Source organism: Halictus rubicundus, chromosome 3 (genome assembly GCF_050948215.1).
Source record: "Halictus rubicundus isolate RS-2024b chromosome 3, iyHalRubi1_principal, whole genome shotgun sequence".
Classification (NCBI taxonomy): Eukaryota; Metazoa; Arthropoda; class Insecta; order Hymenoptera; family Halictidae; genus Halictus; species Halictus rubicundus.
The window spans coordinates 17,182,535-17,207,413 of NC_135151.1; the positions used below are offsets into that span (position 1 = coordinate 17,182,535).

The 24,879-nt window shown below is 41.0% G+C and overlaps 2 protein-coding genes across 18 annotated transcripts in view; both read right to left on the minus strand.

Annotated features, from left to right (window-relative positions):
• Positions 1-6,498: 6,498 nt before the first annotated feature.
• On the minus strand, positions 6,499-12,384 carry Ctr9 (RNA polymerase-associated protein Ctr9). Of its 3 annotated transcripts, none has more exons than XM_076785725.1 (15): positions 12,266-12,384; positions 11,631-11,729; positions 11,314-11,553; positions 10,662-11,234; positions 10,467-10,586; positions 10,070-10,380; positions 9,470-9,995; positions 9,201-9,395; positions 9,013-9,129; positions 8,629-8,939; positions 8,227-8,558; positions 7,966-8,140; positions 7,371-7,889; positions 7,272-7,328; positions 6,499-6,991 (listed from the first exon to the last, which is right to left on the minus strand). In XM_076785725.1, exons 1-15 carry the CDS (start codon positions 12,305-12,307, stop codon positions 6,889-6,891), a joined length of 3,720 nt encoding a protein of 1,239 aa, XP_076641840.1. In that variant the 5' UTR covers positions 12,308-12,384; the 3' UTR covers positions 6,499-6,888. The 3 variants fall into 3 exon arrangements, with proteins under 3 accessions (XP_076641840.1, XP_076641839.1, XP_076641838.1); XM_076785724.1 differs by having other exon boundaries at positions 7,272-7,340; XM_076785723.1 differs by having other exon boundaries at positions 7,272-7,889.
• A 2,320-nt stretch (positions 12,385-14,704) lies between these two features.
• The window catches only part of Ryr (Ryanodine receptor), a 59,935-nt gene continuing 49,760 nt past the window's right edge, over positions 14,705-24,879 (minus strand). For 8 of the 15 annotated variants that reach the window (XM_076785796.1, XM_076785791.1, XM_076785789.1 and 5 more), the window contains 17 exons: positions 24,449-24,820; positions 24,210-24,322; positions 22,864-22,957; positions 22,544-22,789; positions 21,142-21,553; positions 20,654-21,058; positions 20,366-20,582; positions 19,446-20,304; positions 19,173-19,378; positions 18,277-18,520; positions 17,554-17,850; positions 16,966-17,252; positions 16,836-16,896; positions 16,469-16,747; positions 16,218-16,374; positions 15,963-16,128; positions 14,705-15,741 (listed from right to left, as the gene is read on the minus strand). In XM_076785796.1, coding sequence (XP_076641911.1) covers positions 15,579-15,741; positions 15,963-16,128; positions 16,218-16,374; positions 16,469-16,747; positions 16,836-16,896; positions 16,966-17,252; positions 17,554-17,850; positions 18,277-18,520; positions 19,173-19,378; positions 19,446-20,304; positions 20,366-20,582; positions 20,654-21,058; positions 21,142-21,553; positions 22,544-22,789; positions 22,864-22,957; positions 24,210-24,322; positions 24,449-24,820 — 4,578 coding nt within the window. In that variant the 3' untranslated portion in view covers positions 14,705-15,578. Of the gene's footprint in view, positions 15,742-15,962; positions 16,129-16,217; positions 16,375-16,468; positions 16,748-16,835; positions 16,897-16,965; positions 17,253-17,553; positions 17,851-18,276; positions 18,521-19,172; positions 19,379-19,445; positions 20,305-20,365; positions 20,583-20,653; positions 21,059-21,141; positions 21,554-22,067; positions 22,089-22,354; positions 22,379-22,543; positions 22,790-22,863; positions 22,958-23,041; positions 23,152-24,209; positions 24,323-24,448; positions 24,821-24,879 lie in introns of all 15 variants that reach the window. The other 7 variants (XM_076785795.1, XM_076785785.1, XM_076785787.1 and 4 more) reach the window with 4 other exon arrangements.

Genomic DNA, 24,879 nt, shown 5'->3' on the forward strand with positions numbered 1-24,879 from the left:
GAGATAAAGTCAAGCTAAGAGCGGTGCTGAAGAGTGGGAGAATCGTCAAATTAATGGTGGGGGTCGACTATAGATCATGTCCGTGTCTATCATGCTACGAAACCATACGAGCGAGCGGGGTATCAAGATTTCAAGGGAACGGGCGAGTAACGTGAATTGCTTGTCAAGTAAACGGTATCGGTTTCATAAAGTACATCGTGTAATGACGCTGGATCAACCAAGACCTCGGTGACGCGCGCCCGTGCGGCTGAATTATGTCATCGTTACATGATTGCGGAAGTCGAGTCTATTAGGAGCCGGTCAACGAGTAAAGATGAGATTTCTAAAGGCGTCGCGCAGTGGATCGGAATCGCAAAAATACTGGAGAGAATTCAGGTCTTTGTTAATTATACATTACTAATTACTAGACTGCGGATATTTGTGCATTTATGGCTTATAGAAATTTTCAAAACATGCAATAATATAAAGTTCGAGTGAACTTAGTACGATTTTTATTTGTTTTGGATCTACAAAGGCTGTTCCCATTAGGAATACGATTTTATTTCATTCCACTTTCTTAAAATTTGGGTATAAAAAATTCATCCAGGGCTCTCGGTACTGTGCAGTAATTAATTAGATATTTGTTAAAGAAGCGGCTCGGCCCGGCTAGATACGCTCGGGGACGATGGTCAAAGGAAAATACGGTACAATTAAATTTCCGGCCTTTGACGGGCAGAACGGGAATCTCATATTCCGCGTGCAATATCTTCGTAGCTTCGCGAAAGTCGCAATAATTCCGCGGCCTTCGAAGGAAATACATTCTAAATCGTTTTAGGCATCGGTGCACGCGCGGCTTCAATTTAAGTCTCGTTTCTTGCATACACGTTTGATTTTCGCATAATCACGTTCGTGGCTCGTCCGACGGCGAGAGCCACCGTCTCCGCGCGCCAGCCGAAATGGAAACACAAAGTGCTTTTAATCTTGAACTTTCTCGTCGACTTTTCCCCGAGAACGCCGACGGAAATCCTCTTGCGCGAACGTAAGCCGCGTCTCCTTTTTTCCACGACGGTACACCACCCTCACATTTCGCCCGTTTGTCATCCCTTCTATTTTTTTTTTTATTTCACTTCCCGCGAACCCGCTACATGATCGCGTTTTCATATTGCGACCGTGCGCACAGCGTGTAACTGAAACGGTGCCTGAACGACACTCGAATCCTTTATCCTCCGTGGCAATAGTGATCCCGTGTTGGTAGCGTATATCACCCCGTGGCTCGAAGAAGAATCGATAATGAAATGCACGCGTCTTCTGAACAGGGCTAACTTTCAGAAACAAAAGTTTCTCACGGAAAACTTTTACCTTTCGAAGATTGAGCGTTACTTCTCTAAGGCCTTCTCTGTACTAAGCTAATTTTGTAACACTATTTTACAGCCCGGGACGAAAAGAAGCAGCACACTTCTGATTTTTTACATGTAGAACGAATTTACACGTTTAATCCCTTCCACTGCAAGTTCGTTTACGGTTACAGTGATCAGAACTTGTTTGTCGTTCATAATGTTTTAGGAGCAAAAAGAAGTTTATATTTATGCAATAAAATACATCAATATGCGTACTAAATATGACTTAAAAGAAAGGATTAACTCTGCTGACTGGAAATTGTATGACAAGGGGCTACGGAGAGAATGACATTTCCATTTGTGACTATAAGTGACTTGAAGGAAGAATTTAATATATTACATTCCGATCAACAATGTCATGAAAGTTTGTTGAAATTTCCGCCATAGGAATAGTAAGAGGAGGAACGACGCCCTTTCGAAGGTAATCATTGGAAGAAACGCGCATCATTCAAACACCCTACCCTTTGCAAATGGGTCACTAGCGTCTGCATAAGATATTAATGCGTTCGGCATACTATGCACTCGCCTATCGCTCAAGTCTCCCCGTGCAGAAGAAATATTGCATTCCGCATCTTTTTAAAACCGGGTCGAACGTAGGCTTGGAAGTTGCACGAGGTAGAAGATACGAGTGCAGCAGATTTCAAGAATTTATTGTTATCCTGCCGGATATATATATATATATATATATATATATATATATATATATATATATATATATATATATATGTATAATGGAAGCATCGCGCTCCGTGAATAATGGACGCCGTTTCTTTCTTCGCGGAGAATGCTGCATTCGTTCAGAACTCGGTACTGAACCCAATAATATTTTGCTGGAAAATGAAAAAACAACCAGGGGGAATCATGAAGAGGATCTCATGATCTAGAGCGCCATCTTGTAGGTCTTGTTTGGAAGACCTCTTTGTCTTCAGGTTCTGTTTACATATTTCCTATCGTTTGGACTATACAATATAATTTTTCTCAGACAATATACTTAAAATCGTAGGCGTTATGGTTCCTTGAAGAGGAGCATATACAGTTTCTATTTTAAACAGTTCAACAGAAAAATAAAGTAGCATTTTAACTAGTATGAAATAAAACATTTCAATACATTACATTATTTAACAAAATGACGGCAATTTGAATTTCGAATTTTGGGCTTTTCCTTCACATTTGGCATAATTAGAAAATAGAAATATACAACTCCATCTTGAGATGTCAGCCATGTCGGAGAATAGGGTTTCGAGGAAAATACGTTTAACGTTTCGACTATTCGGTACAGTACTGTATTACAGTACTTTATTTAAACAAATCCATTTGCAGACATGTGCATCAAGAAAAAGCAAAAAAGGAACAAATCAATTTGTTCAAGATTTCAGAAAAGAAGACTTAAGGATTACCTGTGTCTACCTTGTTTACACGGCATGCGATTATAATGAAAATTCCGCATGCACGTCTGAACAGGTCCCGGTGAAGGTTACTTGTTCAGAACCAATTGGAAAGTAATCTTTTTTCCGGGGAAAGTTTAGGACGAGCTACGTGTTTACTGTCCAACTTTTTCACAGAGATCATATCGCAAAGATATTATAAGTACAGGAGAAGCTGAAATGCAAATGCACAAGGTTAATCAAAACTCGCAGCCGCGGATCTACTACTACCCTGTTGGCCAGTTTCAAGGCAACCGTGATAGTAAATAATTCTCGCCGAGGAGTTCCGAACTTGTCAAGGCAACCACTAATTCTGGAATATCCGTCATACATTATAAGTTTTTGCGAGAAAATTCTCGGAAACTAATTAAAATTTTTCAACGTGCTTGCTATGCAATACCCTCCGTACAACAATAAAAACTGGCTTTGCAATTGAACTTTCACGGGGAACTCGCGCAGGATGCGCATAATTTGTGCATAGTCATTCGAGAAAAATTGTGTGTAGTGTGGCAAATATGAAATTCGGTCATATATCGACTAGACGAGTCAAAGAAATATTTATCAGTTCGTCCGTGACGTTTGTAAACATAAATTTTGAACATAAGCCTTTCATCCTGACATTTGAACGTCTTTTTATCAATGTTATTGATCCGCCTAAAATGAAGCTCCACCTAGGACGAAGGTTTTTCACAAATCGTAGCCTTTTAAATTTTACCAGATACCAAATTTTATTATTACATGTTAGAAAGACAATTTGTTACGTCGCAGCATTTAAAAATTCATACCAGTCACTGTCCAAGTTACGATCGAATTCTGTTCGAGTTCTGTTCAATAATGTGACTGGGTTTCTTCATTATTACAGGAATTGACGTCAATGGCCAGGTTAATTAAAAGATTATGTAACAATTGGGAGGAAAAGATATTTTCCGCGTTCCTTTCTTTAATGATAATGGCGAGATGATGCTAATTGAGTGGAAAGAGCATTACCCAACATTGAGAAACATATAAAAATAGAACTGCAAAGAATAAGGAAAGTGATAATTTGATTCTTAATTTGGTTCTGATTGCTGAGCGTAATCGTTACATAACGAAAGGAAGTATCACAGATCACCAGAGAGATTGAATTACGTATATTTATAGTAATATTATCTATGTGTATATGGACGAAAACAAAGTAACGAAAAATCTGTGAATAAGCGTTAGAATTTCATCTAATAATATCACGTCATGATCTAGGAAAGACATTAGGGTTCACACCGTAAAAGCAATACATACTACTTTCTCTCACCCACACATGTTGACCTAGTTTTACAAATCTCAACTGTTTTTCTCTATTCTGAACGTTAATTTATGATTACTCGTCGACTGTTTTATCATATGAACTGGCAGACTGGAATATGTTTCTTTATATGTATTTATATATGGTAGAACAAGTAACCATTATATCAAGGAGAACCACCTTGAGGCGCAAAAAATAACTAAATTTTCCGAATTTTTTTCCAGGGATAACTACTAAATGAAAAATTCTCATTTTTTCGAAAATATAAATCACGGTTTCATGGTTCAATTTTTTTAAGTTAAACTGTTTGTTTAATTTAAACAAACGAAGTTACTCGTTTATTTCAAAACGTCGTTTCCTTGAACATTGCAAGCTACCATTATGGCCAAGAGCCGGAACAATTGAAGCAAAAAATTCCAATCAATTTACCAACAGAAAGATACTCGGTAAAACGTAACAAAGATTCTCAAAGGTTCCAATTACTATAAAAAGACCAGAACTTTGACGTGGAAAACCCTGCTTTTACTAGGAAAAAACCAGCTTTTTCTGTTCAAGAAGATTAAATAAATAACATATCGTAAAGATGGTATTATTAACTGAAATCGGATGTGTAATAATTTTTGTGTCAGCTATCCCATAGTTTTATAAAACAAGTTTACATGAAACTTCGAGAAAATGAAGTAAGATAAATGTTTTTAAACATTAAGGTAGTCCACCTTTTCAAAGAGGGGAGGAGAGTCAACATTTGTAAAACTGAACCTGTGTGAAGACTTACCGTGAGAAAGTAGTTCGATTCTTATCATTAACATTCTTCTTAGATTATAATATGCGCGATATCACTGGGTGAAATTCTATCACTTCGCAGACGTATTTTTAGTTGCTTTCTTAAGAATCAGCAGCGTGCCAATACATTGTTGCTTCACTGTATTGCATACACTTTTCGATTCACTGAGTCTTATGCAACATAAAGAACGAAGTAGCTGTAATAAATAAACCAGAGTAGCTGTTGGTTAGGAATTCTGCCAGCAAAATAAAGCGCACCGAATGCCTGTTTCGGTTCGATGAAATTGCTTAACAAGAATTCGATAGTGTGGGAAGGGTCGTTTCACTGGGAATGGCACACGATCTGCCGCGCAAGGAAACTGTATACGCTGGTGTCCCCAAGGGATGAAGCTTTAAACCGCTTCGCGTCCAAAACGTTTCTGCCACTGTATATTATTCTTGTGTCTCCTTCTACAGTTCACAGTCTTGCAGCATAAGTCCTCCCCAGTTCTACAAATAGGTTGCGAATCGATATAGACTGGCATACCAACGGACCGTAGATCTAGCAATGATAAATACCTTTTATCATCGCTAAACTGGCGGACCTTCATTCAAAAAGAAAAAAAAAGAAAAATTTTCTTCCTCGATTGCAACAAACAGGGACCAAACAGAACTTTCTTTAACAAATTCAATAAGTTCAAGACAACGCGTCCCTATTGTTAAATTCTTTTTATCTTCCCCATGGTCTAGATTTCACCTACTCATTTGTGTTATAAAAGTATAAAATCCGGTCCCTGTTCTATTGTCGATGTAATAAAGCAAGTATGCCATTGAAACAGATAAAAATTCTAAATTGTAGAGTATTTCATTTCTTAACAGTTTTAATTAATTTAATGGATGAAGTTGAATCAATCTTCTTTTTTAATTCCTGACAGAAAATTTCCTTCGTCCTTCTACTAAGTTAATAGAATGGGAGTAGCATAAATAGCTCACAGACAATGATTATGGACAACAATTGTATGGGGAAACGCTAGAAGTGATATAAGAATGTATGTGTCGCAGTGTCTGCCGTCTGTTCCCATAAAAACTCCGATAACCAGATAATGTATGGGGGTAGGGGGCCGTGAAAGGTCAGCGTATGCATAGACGCTGGAAAATTGGAGCTAAAAGCAGCATGAACGCGGTTGTCGATGACTGTAGTTGTGTCACTCACCTTAAAAGAGCATCAACAATTTATTTTTACGATCGATACCAGAATATCGGAAAGAGTACGCGATCGGAGAGCGTGCTTAAACAATCTGATAACGATAAAACATTTTGCGAGAGATGACAAACACAAAGACATGGTTTCTACAATACAGACGAAACATTTTGATTTTAATATTCTTTTTATTTAAGACTTTTTGATAGAAAATGATGCTTCGTTGTCGATACAACCTCGATATAGTTTGCTTGCATCACGATGACTGATGCAATCGAAAAGATATCGGTCACTGCATTCTTCTGTTTCACGTTTAATAATCAACTTCAATGTATAATATGGATTAAATCTATCGGTTTATTGTACAAAGTAACAACAGACCACTAAGAAGGAAGAATAACGCTGCTAACAAACGAATTAATCTACATATGAAATCGTTATGGTTTTGCGTAAAAGTACAACTTCATGTTACGTTAAAAAATGGTAGCACGTTTCAAGTAGAGTACCGAAAAATGAAAAGTTGATCAATCCCAACGTTGTCGTCGAAATTAAAATCGAACAAAATCTAAAAGCAGTCATTCAACAAAAGTTACGTTCACGCGCATTTATAAATATATTTTCGTACGCTGAACGATTCCGTAACCGTTTCTGGTCATTCTAAGCGCGCGTGTTTCTGAAGAATCTGAAGACGCGACCGAGTCGTCACCCGTGAAATCTTGCGGGAATTGTATATTTCATATGTAAATTCACTCTTACAAAAAGGTATATATATATATCTATATGCAGTTAACAGTGACAATGTACGTTTCACGTGTGTCGCCAGTTGTCTTCACCTGAGTGTCGCATTCATTCACTTTCACTACCGCCTCCACCACCACGGTCCGAACTCGAATGACGAGAACCAACATCGCTTCCCGACACGGATTTCCTAGATTCTGGAGTTGCGGATCTGAAACGAAAAAAAATCACAATTTTAAGGTTTTTAACAAAATTCGATTACACGTTAACTGAGTTACCAGTATAAGAAGCAAATATTTTAGAAAGAGGATACATTGCATTCGTAAAATTGTTAATATTTTGGACACAAGGGACCGCGACACTAACCCCTTGAGTGATCAGAAACGCAAAAGCTTAAAAACTAAAACCTCTAGAGTTAAGAAGAACTGAGGTGGAGAAAAGTAATGAATTAAAACAAAGAATAAATAAGGAAGGATAGCAAAATATATTACCGTGCCGATCCGCTGGGGCTGCGGCTTCGAGAGCCGGACTTCGACCTTGAACCGGATCGTGATCGTGATCGTGATCGTGATCGTGACCGTGATCGTGACCGTGATCGTGACCGTGATCGTGATCTAGACTTCGAAACAGATTTGGATTTCGATCGACTTCTAGATCTACGTTCATCCGGCGAGCCACTTCTCGACCTTGACCTCGACATCGCTTTCCTAGAGCCGCTGGGTGACCTTGATCTTGATCCGCTACGCCTAGATCCCGACCTCGATCTTGCCGGAGATCCACTTTTCCTTGAACCACTGCGCGATCGCGACCTACTTTTCCTTGAACCAGACCTTGATCTGGAACCTGACCTTGAACGTGATCTGCTCTTCGCCGAGCCTGACCTCGATCTCGACCGGCTCTTTGATCGAGACGGACTCCTAGACTTCGATCCAGACCGAGATCGAGATCGAGATCCGGATCGCGATCGAGATCGTGATCGCGAACTACTTCTGGAACGACTTCTGGATTTTGAACGACTTCTAGAACGAGATCGCGATGCTCGAGAACCTTCGGAGTCTGATGCGATTCTTCTGCTTCCACGTGGGCGACTCTCATTTCCGCTCTCGCCCCTGAAAACCATGTTATTGATGTAATGAATCCATTTCATTTCATCGATCAGATTGCTTCTTTTAGAATCCTTCTTACCCGCTAGCAATCTTAAGACCTCCTGAGTCACTGTCGGATTCGCTCGTCGATATTGTCTCCTTCGATAAGGGCATCTTACCCTTCGTAGTCTCAGCAGTGCTTTTCCGAAACTTATCTTTCCTAACAACGCCCATCTTTCTCCCACGTTTCGGCTTGGGTCGATCACTGTCGGAGCCTGAGCATAAAAGTCAGAAAATTTTCTTGTTTATTAAATGAAAGATTTATTATGTTCAGAATTGTTCGTTCGAGCGAATGTCTTACCAGTTTCGCCGCTACCCTTGCGTCGTCCTTTGCCCTTGCTTTTCTTCTCTTTACGTTCGCCACTGGCTTTCCTTTTCCGCGGTTTCTTTTCTCTCGGAGCTTCTTCCCTTCCTTCTTCTCTTCCAGAACCACTACTATCGCTAACGTACTGGTCAGTGCGTGCTTTCTTCCCTTTCCTACCGGACTTTTCTGATGGCATTTCTCCGAACACCAACACATTTTTCGTCTTTTCGACGTATTCCTGTCGTTTCTGCAGCATCTCTTCTTCTTTCTGTCTGCGCAGCTCTTCGAGCTTCCGTTGCTCTTCCGTTTGGCGCATTTTAAATGCTTGTCTGAAAATATTTTGAAAATTATTATCACGTTCGATATACTACTCGAGAGATTCGACTTCGGTGTTATTACCGTTCTTCTTCTTGCTTTCTCCTCAACATCTTCTCCTCCTCGTCCAACCTTCTAGCCCGAGCAACGTGATACTGTGCTTGAGACAACAGGTCCTGACACCTCCTGGCTTCCGTCTCTGCAAGCTGTTCCATTCTGTCTCCGTGTGTCGACAGATACTGAAAATATTTATGCGAAAGTCCTAATTCGTGAACCGCTTGCAGTACAGTAGTCAAAGTCGATTTTTCATCTTTCAATATCTGCGTTGCCAGGCGCTGAAGTACGAGCGCAATATTGTACAACAAAACTGTATCTTGCGGAGCTACTCGTCGTGCCTAAAATAAGTATGATTTCTTCGTTTATTCTCTAACTAAACGTCTAAAGTACTGAACAATTGTTTTTGCTTACCTTCAACAGTGTCAATTTCGCTTCCTTCAATTTACCTGCTTTGAAGTAAGCTCTGCCGAGGTATTGAAGGACTTCAACGTGATGGTATTTGTAAAATTTACGGAGGCAATTCTCATACTGTAAAATAATATTTATAAAGTAGAAAATTATAGACGGAGCGATATTTAATATGAAACAGATATCGTTACCATTTGAATGGCGCTGACAAATTGTTTTTGCTCGACATAGATGTGCGCGATGTTCAACCAGACATCACAAAAGTCGGCGGTTGCCTCTCGCACCTGAGCAAAAATATCTCTGGCTTCGTTTACACAGCCTTTATGCGCTAATACCGCTCCAATCCCGTTGGCCGCCCAAATATTTTTTGGATCGTTTCGCAAAACCTAGAAATTTCGAATACAAATCGTTACAAGTGTGAAAATCGCGCATAAACATGAAATATTTGCGACATTAATACCTGCTTATACATAGCCAGTGCTCTATCTTGATGACGTTTCTCTCTATCCTTGTCCTTTCCACTTTGATGCAGAGTTTGCAGCCAAATGTTACCCAAAGCAATCAACGAGTAAGCATCTGTACTGGTTGTGGGATTTTTCAAGATTCTTTCGAATTTCTTTTGACCAGGACCCCATTCCATCTTTGCCAAATGCAAATTGCCCAAAAGCGACCACGCGTCTGGATGTTCATTATTGATTCTCAAAGCATCTTTGAACCAATCGGATGCTTCATAAATTTGTCCCTTGTCCCTCGCCATACATCCAAGACGTAAATAACAATCTACATAATTCGGATGCTCCTTCAAAATGTCTTTGTACAACTTCTCCGCTTTGTCGAAGACGCATAAAGCTTCATTCAGTCGTGCTAAATTATACGTTGTTGTAACCGCGATAGAATTATAATACACAGAATCGTGTAAGGCGTCGGCTTTGGAACGCGCCAGTGATTCTTCTAAATTTTTTCTAGCCTCCTCTAAATTTCCAAGCCTGAAGCATAAATAAATATTTTGTATACGAGTGACGTATAAGATACGAAGTTCAGTAAACAATGGGTTACATACCTATAATGTAGAGCTCCAACATTATTGAGAATTTCAGGTGGTATGTCTGCTTGCACCTTCTCTTTTAAAATTCTAGTTGCAGTACCGTATGCATTTAAGGCTGCATTAAGGTCGCTTTGTTCTAATATTTGAGCCAGCTCAATCCATGCTTCCACGTCGTCAGGAAACTGTTCCGTCACTTTGCGAAGATGATTCTTGGCGATGTCGCGTTTCGATTGTGAACTCGAATTTGCATACAGCGATCCAAGGATTTTCATTGTCTCGTAATTGCCTGGTTGTGCTTTCAACACTTTTTCAAAACATTGTGCAGCCTGAAATGTCAACGCAAATTTCCAAGTTTATTCTATCCCTCGTTGAATTCATTAAGGTATAACATAAACTAAAATAGTATACGTACATTTTCTGCATCACCTCGGTAAACATACATCTGACCTAAACCGAAGTGAGGTAAAACGAACACTGGAGGTGCAAATTGTGTGGCTTGATAATAGTATTGAAATGCTTGGTCGTAGTCACCCTAAAACACGGTGATTAACTATTAAGAAAATCGTCAAAAATTATTGGGTTTCATATTATGTTGAATAAAGTTTACCTGAACGTGAAAAGCTCTAGCCAATTGGTAACAACTTTCTGCGCGCATAGCTTCATTCTCTGTGTTGTGGAACGCATGAAGTGCCAAGTGTTGCACTTTATTGTAATCTTTTTTAAAGAAAAAATGATTTGCCAAGTGGTTCAACACCATGGGATTTGTCGAATCAATTGTATAAGCTTTCGATAACATCTGTACTCCAGTTCTGATACTATCAGGCTGTTGTTGATTCAGTTTTAAAACAGACAGTCCAACTAGTGCTCCAACACATTGTCCATCTAATTGTAAAGCTCTTTCAAAGGCCAATCGTGCTTTCTCTTGATTATTTAATTTCATAAAACAATGTCCCATTCCAAGTCTCACAGCAGCTGGACAATTGGGATTTGTCCTCAAGGCTTTCTTATAGAACGCAAGTGCACCACGGTAATCCTTTTTGTTAAATGCTATACATGCTTTACCAAGTAGAGAGGGGATATTATTTGGAGATTGATTGAGTACAAAATTGAACTGTGCATCAGCTTGGTCCATTTTATCCCCTTCCAAGAGGCAAAAGTAAGCTCGGCCAAGTAAATGATTCTTTAACATAAATTATATTCGTATGAGAACTGTAGATATTTCTTTAATAGCTTATAATATCAATAAAAACGATATTTACCTGGTCGTACATAATGATCTTATCAGCAGTTGTATATAGTAATGTAGCTTTCGTAAACAGATCTCTCTTTTTGTCCTTATTTTTCTCTCTGTTGGCTTCTTGGACATAGTATGCCGCCAACATGTCCAACGCACGCATTTGATCTTTTTCATAGTCACGGTAATCAATATTAGCATCAATCCGAGAAGACTCAAGTATTTTAATAAAATCCTCAATTTTCTGTTGCTTATAATATTCAAGCTGTAACAAAAAATAATATGTTTCAAATCTGATGACACTCCTACCATAGCTATTATAACCATATTTTAGATACATACGGCCAAATTGACCCAGATGTTAAGTTGAGCATGTTCTTGTCGTAAAATTCCAAGAACTTCATCTCCATCGGGTAACTGATCAAGGTAGAGTTCTATTACCTAACAAAATGCAATGTCCAAATTAAAAAGAAGACTATACTTCTATGGTAAAGGGTGAAATAACATAATAGCATGTGACAAGGCATTTAACTAGACAGAGAATAGGTAAAAATTCAATTTATTTGAAGAATTTCAATTAACAAACGGCCAACGACCATCATTTTCATTTGTATGTTACAAACAAGACACACAATGAAAATAATTTCAACAAAGTAACGATAGAACAAGATTTTTAAAGATGATGTAAGATTTTCAATTCGATCAAATCAAAGGAAACAATAGTTGTCGAGATATCATATCGTAAAATAAATTTGTATATACACATAATCGAGTAACAATGTGTACAGTTACATCGCATGTACGACGCTTTATTGCACAAAATTCCACGTTGAGGTTAGGTTCACTAAAACATCTTCTGATCACGATTGCCGGAAAAATTTCAAGTTTCACCACACGCAGGTACAACAGAACTTGTATTATTTTCTTCTAGTATCTTAAAAATAGAAAATCTGAGAGTTAGAAACAGTAATATTCACCTCATCTGTGTCACGAAGCGGAATCTCTATAGAACTCGCCATTGCCGCATCGTCACTGATCGTCACTGATTCTCATGAAGCGTGGCCAACAGATGTTCGGTAAACACTAGGGGTGTTCGAGAACCCGAAATATCGAGAGCCCGATGGTCGGACCGAGTCGGGAAGAGGTCGGGTCTGGTCGGGTCTGGTCGGGTTCCCGAAAATTTCGAGATTCCCAAAAGAATCGGGTTTCCCGAAAATTTCGAGAATATAACATATGACATTCTTGAAAATAATTCGTGATGGACAGCATCCCAACTTTTTCGGGAATCCCGACACACTCGAGAATCTCGAAATTTTCGGGTATCCGTCCCGAACCCGAAAAAATCTTCTCGCACACCCCTAGCAAACATATATAAAGCATATTTATTAAGTGTTATAATTTACCACGTGATTAATCGCTAGGGATGAAATTTGCATGATTTTATCCAAGAACATAATAAATTATTGGATTTGTACCTATAACTTACATTTTTCGAAATTGTATATTGTATATAAAAATAAATATTAGGTAAACCGAACAATTTTATGGTTTTTAGTTATTTTAGTTTCTTTCTTTGATTTATGTGATTGTGTATGGGGTTTCTTTTATTTTGTTATACTTTTGTAGTTTCAGATGTATTAAATATATAAATATTTTCTTACTGTTTCTGTTGATATTAACTTATCAATACAGAAATTAACTAGACTATAGTGTAAGGTAAAAAACCTTCATTATCAAGTAGCTAACAATTGCTATTAACAACTTTGATTGCTTCTATAGACGAAATAAATAAAACTTGCGTGAAACACTAAAAAATACTGACATTTCAAAACCACTATTCTTAAAAATCGATTTTTATGTAAATCCTATTAAGGATCAAGTCTGGGTATTTGCTATTATACAAAATATACTAAGACCAAAAAATTGTTTCCTTTGGTCGACGATGGTCTTCGAAACATCCGGCTTTCAAAGAAGTAAACGTGAAGTTTGATTTTGAGGATTTTGGAAACGCGCATCTTCCTGTGATGAGAACATTACAAGGGTGTTATAATGCCAACACGTTGGCATTCATATACCGCATAAAAGAAAATCGCACAAAACAAATCGCACAATAACGAAATCGCATAGAAAAAGACCGCACAAAAACAGGTTTGACTGTATATCATAATATTTTCTATCGTGTAGCGGCCTGCGCAAAGGTACTCTTCATATACCGAATTCTTAGCCATTGCGTTTTTGGAAACGGCACGGTTGCTTACACATGGCTGCGGTTTGGGCCTGTCACCGTACTTGCGTTAATGGTTTTCGGTCCCTTTCTCGAGTCCCAGGATCAATTACCTTTCCCTGCGCGCCCATTGTGAGAGCTTTAAACAAAGTCAATCCTGATTCTCTCGCTTCGCCGCGGCTAGGTAATTAGACCCTGGTGGTTTATGGTTACGACAGGTTGGGTCGTTCAAGGTCAATGCATACCTCACAGGCCAGTCCGGCCGGCTCAACATTACAACCCTGGTTTTGTATCTAGCGTTTAGGAGCCGACAAGCCTGCCAGGCTTTGAAACCGAATTTCTTCTCTGGCCTGCCGGGTCTTTCCCAGATGACCTTTCGAGAGCGCGTTGACAGTTCCCTGCTATGCACGGCACAAAAAAAATGTTTTTAGAGGCTCCACAGCTTGTTAGGTAAACTATCAGTATCTCTCCTTTACAACACCATGGAGATAGGACACGTTCCTGGCACTTGGTGAAACAGCATCATCCTTATATGTATTTTATAATACGTAAATTATACACATCAAATTCTTCTTAAATAATTTATCATGTTATACGCAAATGTAATTTCTTAATTAAAATATATTAGAAACATCTTTGTTCAGCAAATTCTACCACCGGTTAAAGTGTAAAAAAAGTTTTTAAAAATATGGTCATATTCTACGATTCTTCCTGTTTGAAATTCCGTTTTTTAATTCGCGGAGTACCAAAAATTGCAAATATTGGTGCTGCGGGCGTAAACAGGTCGAATAAAATAAAATTTTAATTAAAAAAAGAAAAGAAAACGAACTTTGTTGTTGGTACAAATTAAAAAAAAAAAAAAGAAAACAAACTTTGTGGTTGGTTCCCATTTCTCGCGATCGATGAGGAAAATGTTTATTTCGCATAAAGATCCGCAGTCCATTAACACTAAAGCTACCACGGTCAAATGACCGGTTTGATATTTCGCAATTATTGAAATTATAAAAATTCATTTATGGAAAATAATGGAATAAATTTCCTTGTCCAAGCATTTATTATATGGAAAATTACGGACAATCTCAATAAATTTAGGGTTGCCATTTTTACAAGGCAATATTTACCAGATACTGTTAATGCTTGGTAGGTTTCGTGTTAACAAACGACGGTACCCGATGGGAGATAAAGGCAAAAGTACAGAAGTATGTCTTTCTTTATTCTCAGGTAATCTCTTCGTAGATCGTTATTTACAACGTATTGACATCTTTGATTATATCGCGATTTCAGTCGTCAATGATCGTGTTAAAAAGTTCTCACGTAGAGTTTCCTTGACACATTTTTTTTATATATAAACTTTAAACACGTTCAACTTAAAATAATTATCTTACTGTGTAGATCTCAAACATTACGTAGATGAATTGAATTATCCTTATGCACATAATGTGGTCGGCCGACGTATGAAAAGAAGGCAATCGTAATAACGTTCATGATAATGTAAGATTTGTGCAGTCGGTTCCCATAATCCAATGGCTCAACAAAATGGTCGCAGAATTGCCTATCTAAGGAGGAAACTGTTGGTTATACGATCCAGCCACCCATACAAAGTTGGAAAAATAGGTTGGAAAAATATCTTCACCAGTCTCCTAGGTTCTTGGTTGTCCGCGGGCGCGAACCACGAGCACGCATTCAGTCGGAACAATTCGAAACCGATTCGAAACGTGTGCGACCAGCTCGAATTCCTAGTGGCGACGTGTACAAGCCGCGTTCTTGAAACTTTGATATTTAAGACTTGGAACAATGAGAAACGTCGAATGTAAGAGCGTACACACACACACACGCACGCACACACACGTTCAACGTTCTAGCCTATATCGTCAACGTACGCGCGTTAGAACTATAACCCGATCTTTAGCAAATGTTATCCCCCTTCCATCCCCCTTCCCCGTGTGTAGAAATCGGAGACTACGATTGTTGAAGACGTTTCAGCAAAGTGTATCTTGTTTACGCGGTAACGATCGATTGGTCGTTCGTACAAGTATGTAATACGGTCACACGAGCCACGAAATCTTTTACTTCTTCTTCGCTTCCTCCTCTACCGCCTCGTTTTGCTTGCGGAAACAGTCGCCGACCGGGAAAAAGTCCCAACACCTTTGTTGATACATGTTCCACACGTACGTCTCCTGGCCGGTGTACTCGGTGTCGGGTTTGTTGATCAAGTGCATCAGGAAGAACCTGGAATCACGTGTCATTTTGTTATAGTCTCCTCTTCGAAAGAACATACCTGAAATATACCGCTCCACAGTGTCGGGAATGGCCATTTTAGGTGGAAAAAAGTCATGTCAGAAAATAGATATAACATTCATATACTCTTCTTTTGGAATGTTTACCGAGCCTAATTATACCCATAATAACAATCGAGAATTTGACATTAATCGAGAACGGTAAGTACTCACATGTAATTAGCAAGATTATGTTCCTGTTGAACGTGCGTATCGAAACCATGCGGAACCGTGTCGAAATACTCTTTACCCAACCCGCAAATGAAGCAATTGCTCTCCATGTTCGTCTTCACGTTTTCGAGCTGGTCTCGAAGTTCACCGAACGCGTCGATGATCAAACCTGAAGATAATTTGAATCGAGCAATTAAGTAAATGTCGAATAACTGAGAATCATACGCAGAGAAAAATCCAAAATCTGTTCCGATTTACCCTGAATAATAGCCAACAGAATGACGATAACGAAGAAGAAGAAAGTGATGTCGAACATGATGCGATAGACCTCGTAGTCGTCGCCATCTGGTTCACCGATCTCGTCACCGATTCCACCACCAGCTCTGACGCCCTTGTACAAATGGAACACGAAACACTGTAACATAAAGTAACATCAATATCAGCTTGTTTTCCAAAAGGGAACACGTGTGAAGGTCGTCGGGGACACAAATATTGTTCTTAATTCGCACCGTTAGCATGTCATGGCACTTCTTGTCCACCTCGTCGTCCTCCTCTTGGATGTAGAACTTTCTGAAGAAGTTGAAGGCGATGACAGTGTATATGTACACGACGATTGTTAGCAGCATCACCGTCAACACCAATTGTTTGCCGTTGTGTGTTACAGATTGCAAAATCGTCCGGAGCGTTTTGAAGCCGACCGCGACGTCCAGCAAATGGGCAGCGAAGAAGAAGTTGTTGTAATTCCCGAGAATCGAAAATATGAAGTACCACAAACTGTACAAAAATGCCTGCAATGGAAGTCGAATTAGTAAGTGAAAGTCAGTGTAATCTCATTTGTTATCAATACAATCTTATTCGGAAGTCGAGGTCACTCACGTTGTCGGTGATGGTAACGCCAGCTTTCCAGACTTGGTACCTCCAGTCGATATTCACGATGCTGAAAGAAATTAGAATTCTGTAAAAAAACAGTACCGTTGTAACGAACCTTTAAGATAACTTTACTCACAAGTGAACCAAACCAGACCCTTCTTCTTCTTGCTGGCTGAACGAAGTCTTCTCCATACCAAGCAGGTTGCTGATATAATCGAAATCGTAGGTCTCACTGTACTTTTGTCGGACCTTCTTCTTCACGAACTTATCCCAGTAATTCACGGGGAACGTTTTCGCCGATATCACCATCTTGTCCCAGTGCGCTTTGATGTCGTCCTCTTCCGGTGTCTCGGCAATGTACAATCCGTCGAATTCCACTCGTCGCGCAATCTCTTTTTCCCGTTTGAAAATGGCCAGCGGTACCTGCATTCATTTCCGAGCTTGTCATTAAAAAAGTACAATTTCAACGTAACCGCACTGAGAAAGAGTAGCCAGCTAAAAATCTGCTATCGGCTACTTTTTAAATGCAATTCTAAAAATACACCATGAAAAAGATTGATTTATAGGTGGTGGAGTTGTACCTTTTTTATATTGCCTTGAAACTGTATTGATAAAAGAATAGAATATGTTCTTTCAAACAATTAGTGCTTTGATCACAGGACCCTTTCAGAATCTGTGAGGGTGTGACAGGGACTATCACTATACAGGGATTTTGTTTCTGTACCTTTAAGTGGTAGTAAGCAACCAGCATGGCAAGAGAGACGATCGAATGAAGAGCTGCCATAAGCCTCATAACGTGTGCCATGTAATAGAAATCTTCCGACACCTCGACGTATTCCAAAGCGTAAGCGTCTTCTTCCTCTTCCGATTCGTTCTCCCCGCTGCCACTTCCTAATTCACCACCGCCACCGCCACTGCCACTTCCGGAACCAGACGGACATTCACCAGATATTTCCGCTAACATGTCTGACATTATCTGACCGCTACCCTCCTCGTCCGAGTCCCCAGCCAGCGACGATACCTGAGAAACCGACGATTTACAGTGTACAGTTCAAAAACTATTTTGTTCTTAATCATTTTTTAAACGAAACTTTAATTAACACATTTGTGACATTTCTCTGATTGAAATGACTCCAAACACGACACAATTTGGACCACATTTGCTTGTTTAATCCACGATACTGTAGAATCTCTATTATCCGAACCAATGATATCTGAATTCTGCATTCTTCATTGAACAAGCAAATATGCTGCTTAATTATGTCACGTTTGGTTTTATTTTAATCAGAAAAATTTCACAAATATGTCGATGAAAGTTTAATAAAATAAAAAATTAAAAATATAAATGTATACGTGCACATCTCTGTCAGACATGTCGAGACGTTACCGTATATTGTGACATGAGACGAGAGCCTCTCTCTGCCAAGAGTCTTGGCGCAAACCCTACCTTGTAGAACAGCAGCATGAAATTGATGCAGAACGCGAGAACCAGGGCGACATATTTCAAGTTGTAGAAGTTTCTGGCCAAGAATGAAACGATGCGGTGGGTGTACTCGGAGAAATCGATGCTCGACGACGAGGTTTCCGCCACTGGTTCCTGTTTCGACTCGGCTTCCACTGCGGCCATAGCTGCTTGCTGTGCAGCCGCTGCTTCGGCTGCAGCTGCAGCTTGAGCTCGAGCTTGTTCGCCACTGTTGATAAATGAAAACGTTCCGATAATATGTATACAGAGTGTTTCACCTAACCCGAGCATCTAAAATATCTTGCTTGTTTGTTATGACTGAAAAAAATTGCAGAGGAAAACATTAGTTGGTTCAGAGGGGCAAAAAAATTTGTTCAAGGTTATATTTCTTGAGATTTCAAGGCCATCGAAGTTTTTTTTAATGGAATGATATATTTGTGGGATCCTTGACTCGTGGGTCCTACGAATTGTAGATCGGAGTGCATGTCTATGTTATTGGTATGAATGAAGGCGTGAAGAGTCGTGCGAGAGGTCGAGAAGCGAGTTTAGAGAGAGAGAGAGTGAGTTTTGGAGTGAGAAAGCGATCGAGCGAGTTCATGTTGTTTAATTTTTGTTTTTCATAACCATATATATTCTGTATCATTAAATGTTGTTGCTTTGATTTTCGTCTTTGATCCCTATGCACCAAAGATCCCTACATATTTTTATTATCGCTCTATGATAGCCGAGGTCAAAACGAATCCAACGACCTGTAATATTATGACCTTCACGTGGGTATACCGCGCGGTAGTGGGGATAATTCCGCGACGTTTATCGTCCAGGCCTTGGCGACATATATAGAGAAATCGTAAAAATCGAAGATGAAAGGTGTTTTATCATACCCTAGTATATCAGCGAGGGATACAGGCTGTTCTGCCTCTCCACCTCCACCTTCAGCCCTCGCGCCATCCTCTCCGGTAGCTTCCTCGGGTGTGCTTTCGCCAGTTTCTTCGATACTCGATTGCGGAGTTGAAGTCGCGGATTCGTGAGGTGCTATCTTTATCGGGCCACCTTCCTCTTTCGTTATATCCATTCCAAACGCCTGTACCTGTGTATAAATTAGAGTCGCCGTTAGATTTTACTGCTACAAGGTCAGCTACAGCAACGAGTACAACCTGTAGATTAGATTCGTCCGGCGTCGGTGGCAAAGCGGGCAGATGTCTAGACGGTTTCTCCTCTTCCTCTTTCACCTCCACGACAGGCTCTTCCACGTGCGGCCCCCTCATCAACGTCAGCAACAACTTCATGAAGTAACCGATAACGCAGCCAACACCGAAGCCGGAATAGTAGAACGTGTAGAATATCATCTTGAAGAAACCAACGATGAGCTCGAGTATCGTCATCTGCTGCATCTCGGCGAACTTGGCCTTGATGTTGCTCGGGGAGAAGATGGAGAAGAAGTAGTAGATGCCGTCCTTGAACGTCTGTATGCCTCTGCGTATGGGGTCCTTGTTCCTCTCTTCGTCGTCGTCCGTCATGTACGTGTAAGAAGATTCCCTGGCCTTTCCGATTCCCCCGCTTTCCTCGACCGCCATCAGCGCGCTCGCATGTTGCATTTCAAAGATGGCGTCCTCGCAGAAGTTGATGAACGTCTCCAGCTTCTCCTTCTCGCCGGCTTCGACGACGGTGTTGTAGAAGTACGTCCTCTTGGACTCCTTGATCTGCGGCTTTTCCCACTGTTCGATGTTCGACTCCTTGATCTCGAAGTACACCCGCTCGATCTTCTTGTTCCCACCGAGGATCTCGATCCTGCCGAGGAACGGCTCGAAGTAGTTCAAGACAGAACCGGCTGTCTCGAGGAATCTCGCCAGTCTGGGCTCGTTCGGCATGTGCTCGGACAAGTTCGTCAACAGGACAGCAAGGTTGAAACCGATCTCTTTCGCTGGCTCGTGGAAACGATCCATGAACGCCACGTAATCGATTTTGCCGTCGTGATTCGTCTCGCAACAGGCCAACAGGAACTCGATCTCCTCGCTGGAACGATAATGGTTTCGTGAATCCTTGCGTCTCTCTGCGACCAATGTTCTCTACTTACTTCGTGTAACTCTTCTGCTGCTCCATCTTCTCCTTGAAGTCCTTAGGATACACCCAGCCGTCGCTGTTCAAGTCGACCTCCAAGAAGCTCGGGGACGACACCAGGTCCTTCAGCTTCAAGAACATGTCGAAGTACTTCAAAATCAGCTCCACGTTGCCTGCCGACTCCACCAGGGTGTCGACCATCTGTTTCCCGATCGTTCCGTTCACGACGTTACCTGCAACGACGAAAGTAGTCAGACACGGGTCACAGTGATTCACGCTGTAAGTTTGAACCGAAGAAAATCACCTTCAAGCATGGAAAGCATCATGGTGATCATATCCTTCTGCAGGTTCAGTAATTCCTTCAGGAGGTCGACCTGGCTCGAGTGCTTCGACAGTTTGTCCTGCATGTGGGAGAACAGGAAGAGGAAACCACCGACGGCGTCCCACAATCGGGAGTGCGCCAACGCTTGCTGATTCTGCGCGCAGGGTCCTTGAATGACCTCGGTCAGGGTGTTAAAGACTTGACTGGCGACGCCTATGGCTTTGAAGAAGTTAGCCTTGCCGGCTGGGTCGATCAGCTCCTTGCTGGAGTAGTGCCAGTAGAAGTCCATGATCGACTCCTGGAGTCTCAGCAGGTAATCAACGGTGCAGATGACCACGTTCACCGTTGTCGTGTTACCGGCTTGAGTCCTCAGGTAGTTCTGCCAGTCTGTCGGGAACGAAGACGCTCAACTGTCTTACCTTCTCAAATATTGAGACACAGAATCTTGAGAATAATTCGCAGGTACCTACCAAGATTGTGACCCTCGCAGGTGAGTTGGATGAACCGGAATAGAGCGCACGTGAACTCGGCGTCGTGCATGTTCTTCTCGCCAGCCGCGCCCTCGGAACCAACACCAAGACCTTCGGCTTTCGTGTTCCTCTCGAAAGCGTCCAGGTCTAAGACGCTGCAGGAGTTCATCAAGCCGGCGATCGAGGTGAAGAATCCGACGTCCTTCTTCTCCTTCAGGTGGTTCAGCATTCCTCGCTGGATCTCTATGTTGCCGCCGCGTAGGATGGAGATGCCCAACTCCAAGGTCTTCATGACCATCTCGCTGGGCAAGCCCTTGCAGGCAGATATGTGCAGCAGGACCATCTCCGCCACGCCACGATTCGCGAGGCGAGCTTGGTGGAAGAGCAGCTTCTGCTTCTCCATTTCTTGTTCCTGCGAAAATATTCTGTTATCTCGCTTGCCTCCGTAATTTATAGCTGGAATTTAAATGAACGATAAAACCTAAAAATTTCTACGAGAGAAATTGGAATGACTATGGAAATGGGTAGATCGAATACAAAACAATAAAAAGGTGTACAAAATTTAGGAATACACTGATTTCTCTATACATGTCGGCAAGGCCTGGACGATAAACGTCGCGAAATTATCCCCACTACTGCGGGGCATACCCGTGAGGAGCCCCGAGGAGCGTAAACATAACTCGGGTATGTCTCCTGAACGATACACGTCGCTAGCAGGCCCCGTGTTGCTGACATATATCGAAAATTCACTGTACTGTTGCGTCATTTTTATATGATTGGAATTAGATATTTAATAAAGGAGTAAATGTTATATACAAATTGCAATGATGCAAGAAATTTTTATTTTAAGTCCAAAGTCTAGAAATAACAGGATGGTGTAGGGATGATACCACTATACTTATAATATTTTGTTAAAAAAGTCTTACCATGAGTTTGTGCATTGGCCTCTTTACGAAAGCGTTGGAAAATCATTAGAATGTTAATTAATGACGTCGGGAACGAACACGATTAGGGTGAAGTGAAGTTCGACGAAGACGAGTGTAACGAGACACAGAAAGACGGTGATCGGGGGGCTCGTTGTTACAAAAATATTTACAGAATTGTATGTGTGTCTCTAATATAATATAAATATTAAACAGATAGTACAGTGAGACGATTGAACGAGCGTACGTATGGAAGCAAGTGAGTTACCGCAACGACTACTTATTCTTACCATAAGTAGCTTATGCGCCCGCTTCTACATTGGTTAGTATGTGAGGAAAAGATAGGAAGAAAGTTGTTAATAAGTTTTGAACACACAGAGAAGTTGTCCGTAATTTCTATTTTTCGCTATATAGTTTAGAATAGTCTTTTTTAGAGTTTCAGTAGTACAAATAACAACGAAATTTATGGAAATACTTACATGAATGGAGGCGCCTCCTTCTTCCTCGCCGCCCCCGCCCTCTTCTTCACCTTCCTCTTCTTCTTCGCCGCAGGACTTCGATATGATCTGGGCGTAGCTCATGTACAGCGGATCTTCTTGAAGAGCACCGGACCGTTCTGTCATGGCTCCGCGACAGAACGTTGTCACCAATTGCGTGAGCGGGTCTGGTTTTCCCTCGTCCTCGTCCTTGTCCATCTTCTTCAACTCCGCGTCCTCGAAAGATTGCTTTAAAAGGACAAAGCACGCGTCACAAAGCTGCTACCATTTTTTGCCTGGATTCATTGAAACTCAAATTATACCGTAAGGTCTTCAATCATCACTTCTTGACCCACATTCTCATCCTGCAACCAGAGCTCGTAGTATGTTCGCGCGAATATGTTTATAGCCCGATGCCTGGAACAACAAACGTACCGGTGAACGTTCACCGCTAGCCGAGCAGGATTTAACGATCGATTATACACCAATTTGTTACTTCACCTTCGTAACTTGTAAAGTGGTTCGCTACGCAGACATGCAATTGCTGCTCGCTTTCTGGCTGCACACAATACACGCTTCCATCCATCCCGAGATGGTGGAGGTTTTGTTGCCTTTTAGCAGCATGCACACACAACTATAATCGTTAGATCACTAACAAATAAATAGAAAAAAACGTCGTCGATGATCGTGTACGATTAGTACCGTTCCGCGAACTTCCGTGGAAAACAAAAACGTTGGAGTAACCGAATCACTGGTTAACGAAAACTTAATTTGTGAGCAGAGGTGGGTAAACTTTAATTTAAAAAAGGCACAAAATATTATGGAATATATAACGATAAATAAGAATATAGAAATCATGGTATGTTGATGAACTGAAATTTTAAAACATTCGTCTTCTCCAATTTTGTTAAAGGGAGTAAAATATTTCAAAATAATGTCTCTTCTCAGAAGTCTTCAAATGAAATAATATTTCATGAATTTTAAATATTATAGTTTCAATTCTTTCTGCTTAAGAGCCAAGGGTAGTCAAGTGACTTTTGCAGAGCCAACAGGTCGGTAACTGCTGTATAATTTCCGTCCACAGCCTTCAGACACTGACTTAAGATCCGTCTTGGTCTTGATCCGACGGGTCTTAAGTCTGTAACTAAACTTATCACATTTTTTGCTCTGTATTATCGATTCTATGAATTCTGACGCCAGGAACGTGCTTCAAGTTTCTGGCTTTATTGCGCAGAGAATCAAGACAAAATGTACAATAGCTCAATTTGCTTATATTCCCGAATATCTGTATAATTTCGTCAGCTCGTGACCAGCGCGCGCTAGATTGAACCTTCCTCTTTCGAACGAGCCCTTTCCCTGCGAAAAATATTCTCACATAAGGGCGAAAAGTCGAGGCACGTGAAACCATTTTGCGCCTATTTTTGTCGGTAACGTAGTCACTCTACCTTATCGCGAATCTACGGAGTCTTGGCTCTCAAGTTTCAAGATTTCTTTGTGTCAGTGTTTTACCTATCTCTGATGGTAAGATGAATGGAGTAGTCGATAACGAAACGCAAAGTTCAAGCGGCAAAAACACAGAAATCATACAAACGTATCGGTTTTGTGGCTGGTTAGACCCGAGGCAGACGGAACTCCACAACACAACGGAAATCAAACCAAAAGAGGATACCTGGGCAAGGAATGTAGGGAAGTTTGACGGAAACAAGCGATCACGGCTCGTTTACGTTGTATCGACACCACGGATCGATATTGACCCTTGCTCTGTTGCTGCGGATGATCTATCTACTCGAGAAAACAAAATTGCCAAATGAATCGATGGGGCCCACCGAAGGCGGCGACGGAGCTTCTCGTCTAAGAACTGATGAACGCGAGAAGCAATAGAGATCCGCGTGCAACTGTCCCACTCACCATGTGCAAGCCATAAAGAACTTTAGCCATGTCGGTGATTCTCGCGACCACGTCCTCCAGCTGTTGCGCTTTCACCGGTTCCATGACGTCCTTCTTCTGGCCCAGCTTCGAGTACAGATAGTGCTGCCAGGACATCTCATCGGCAGGGTCGATCTTGTCCGGCAGAGTCAGCTGCGTTTTCGCGAACTCTGCTATGTCGTATTCGGGCATTTTCTTCAGGAACCTGTCCTTGCAGTGCTGCACCAATTCTTGTTCACGACCGGCAAACAGGTTCAGACCAACCGGCAGTAGCCTCTTCAAGCAGGCCACCATCAGGGACGCTTGAACCTCTTTGTCCTTGTCCCTCTTCTTGTCGCGGTGCTTCTTCTTTTTCTGTCGGTCAGAAAATTTAGCTGATCAGAAATATGATTTGAAAATTGAAATTATTACTG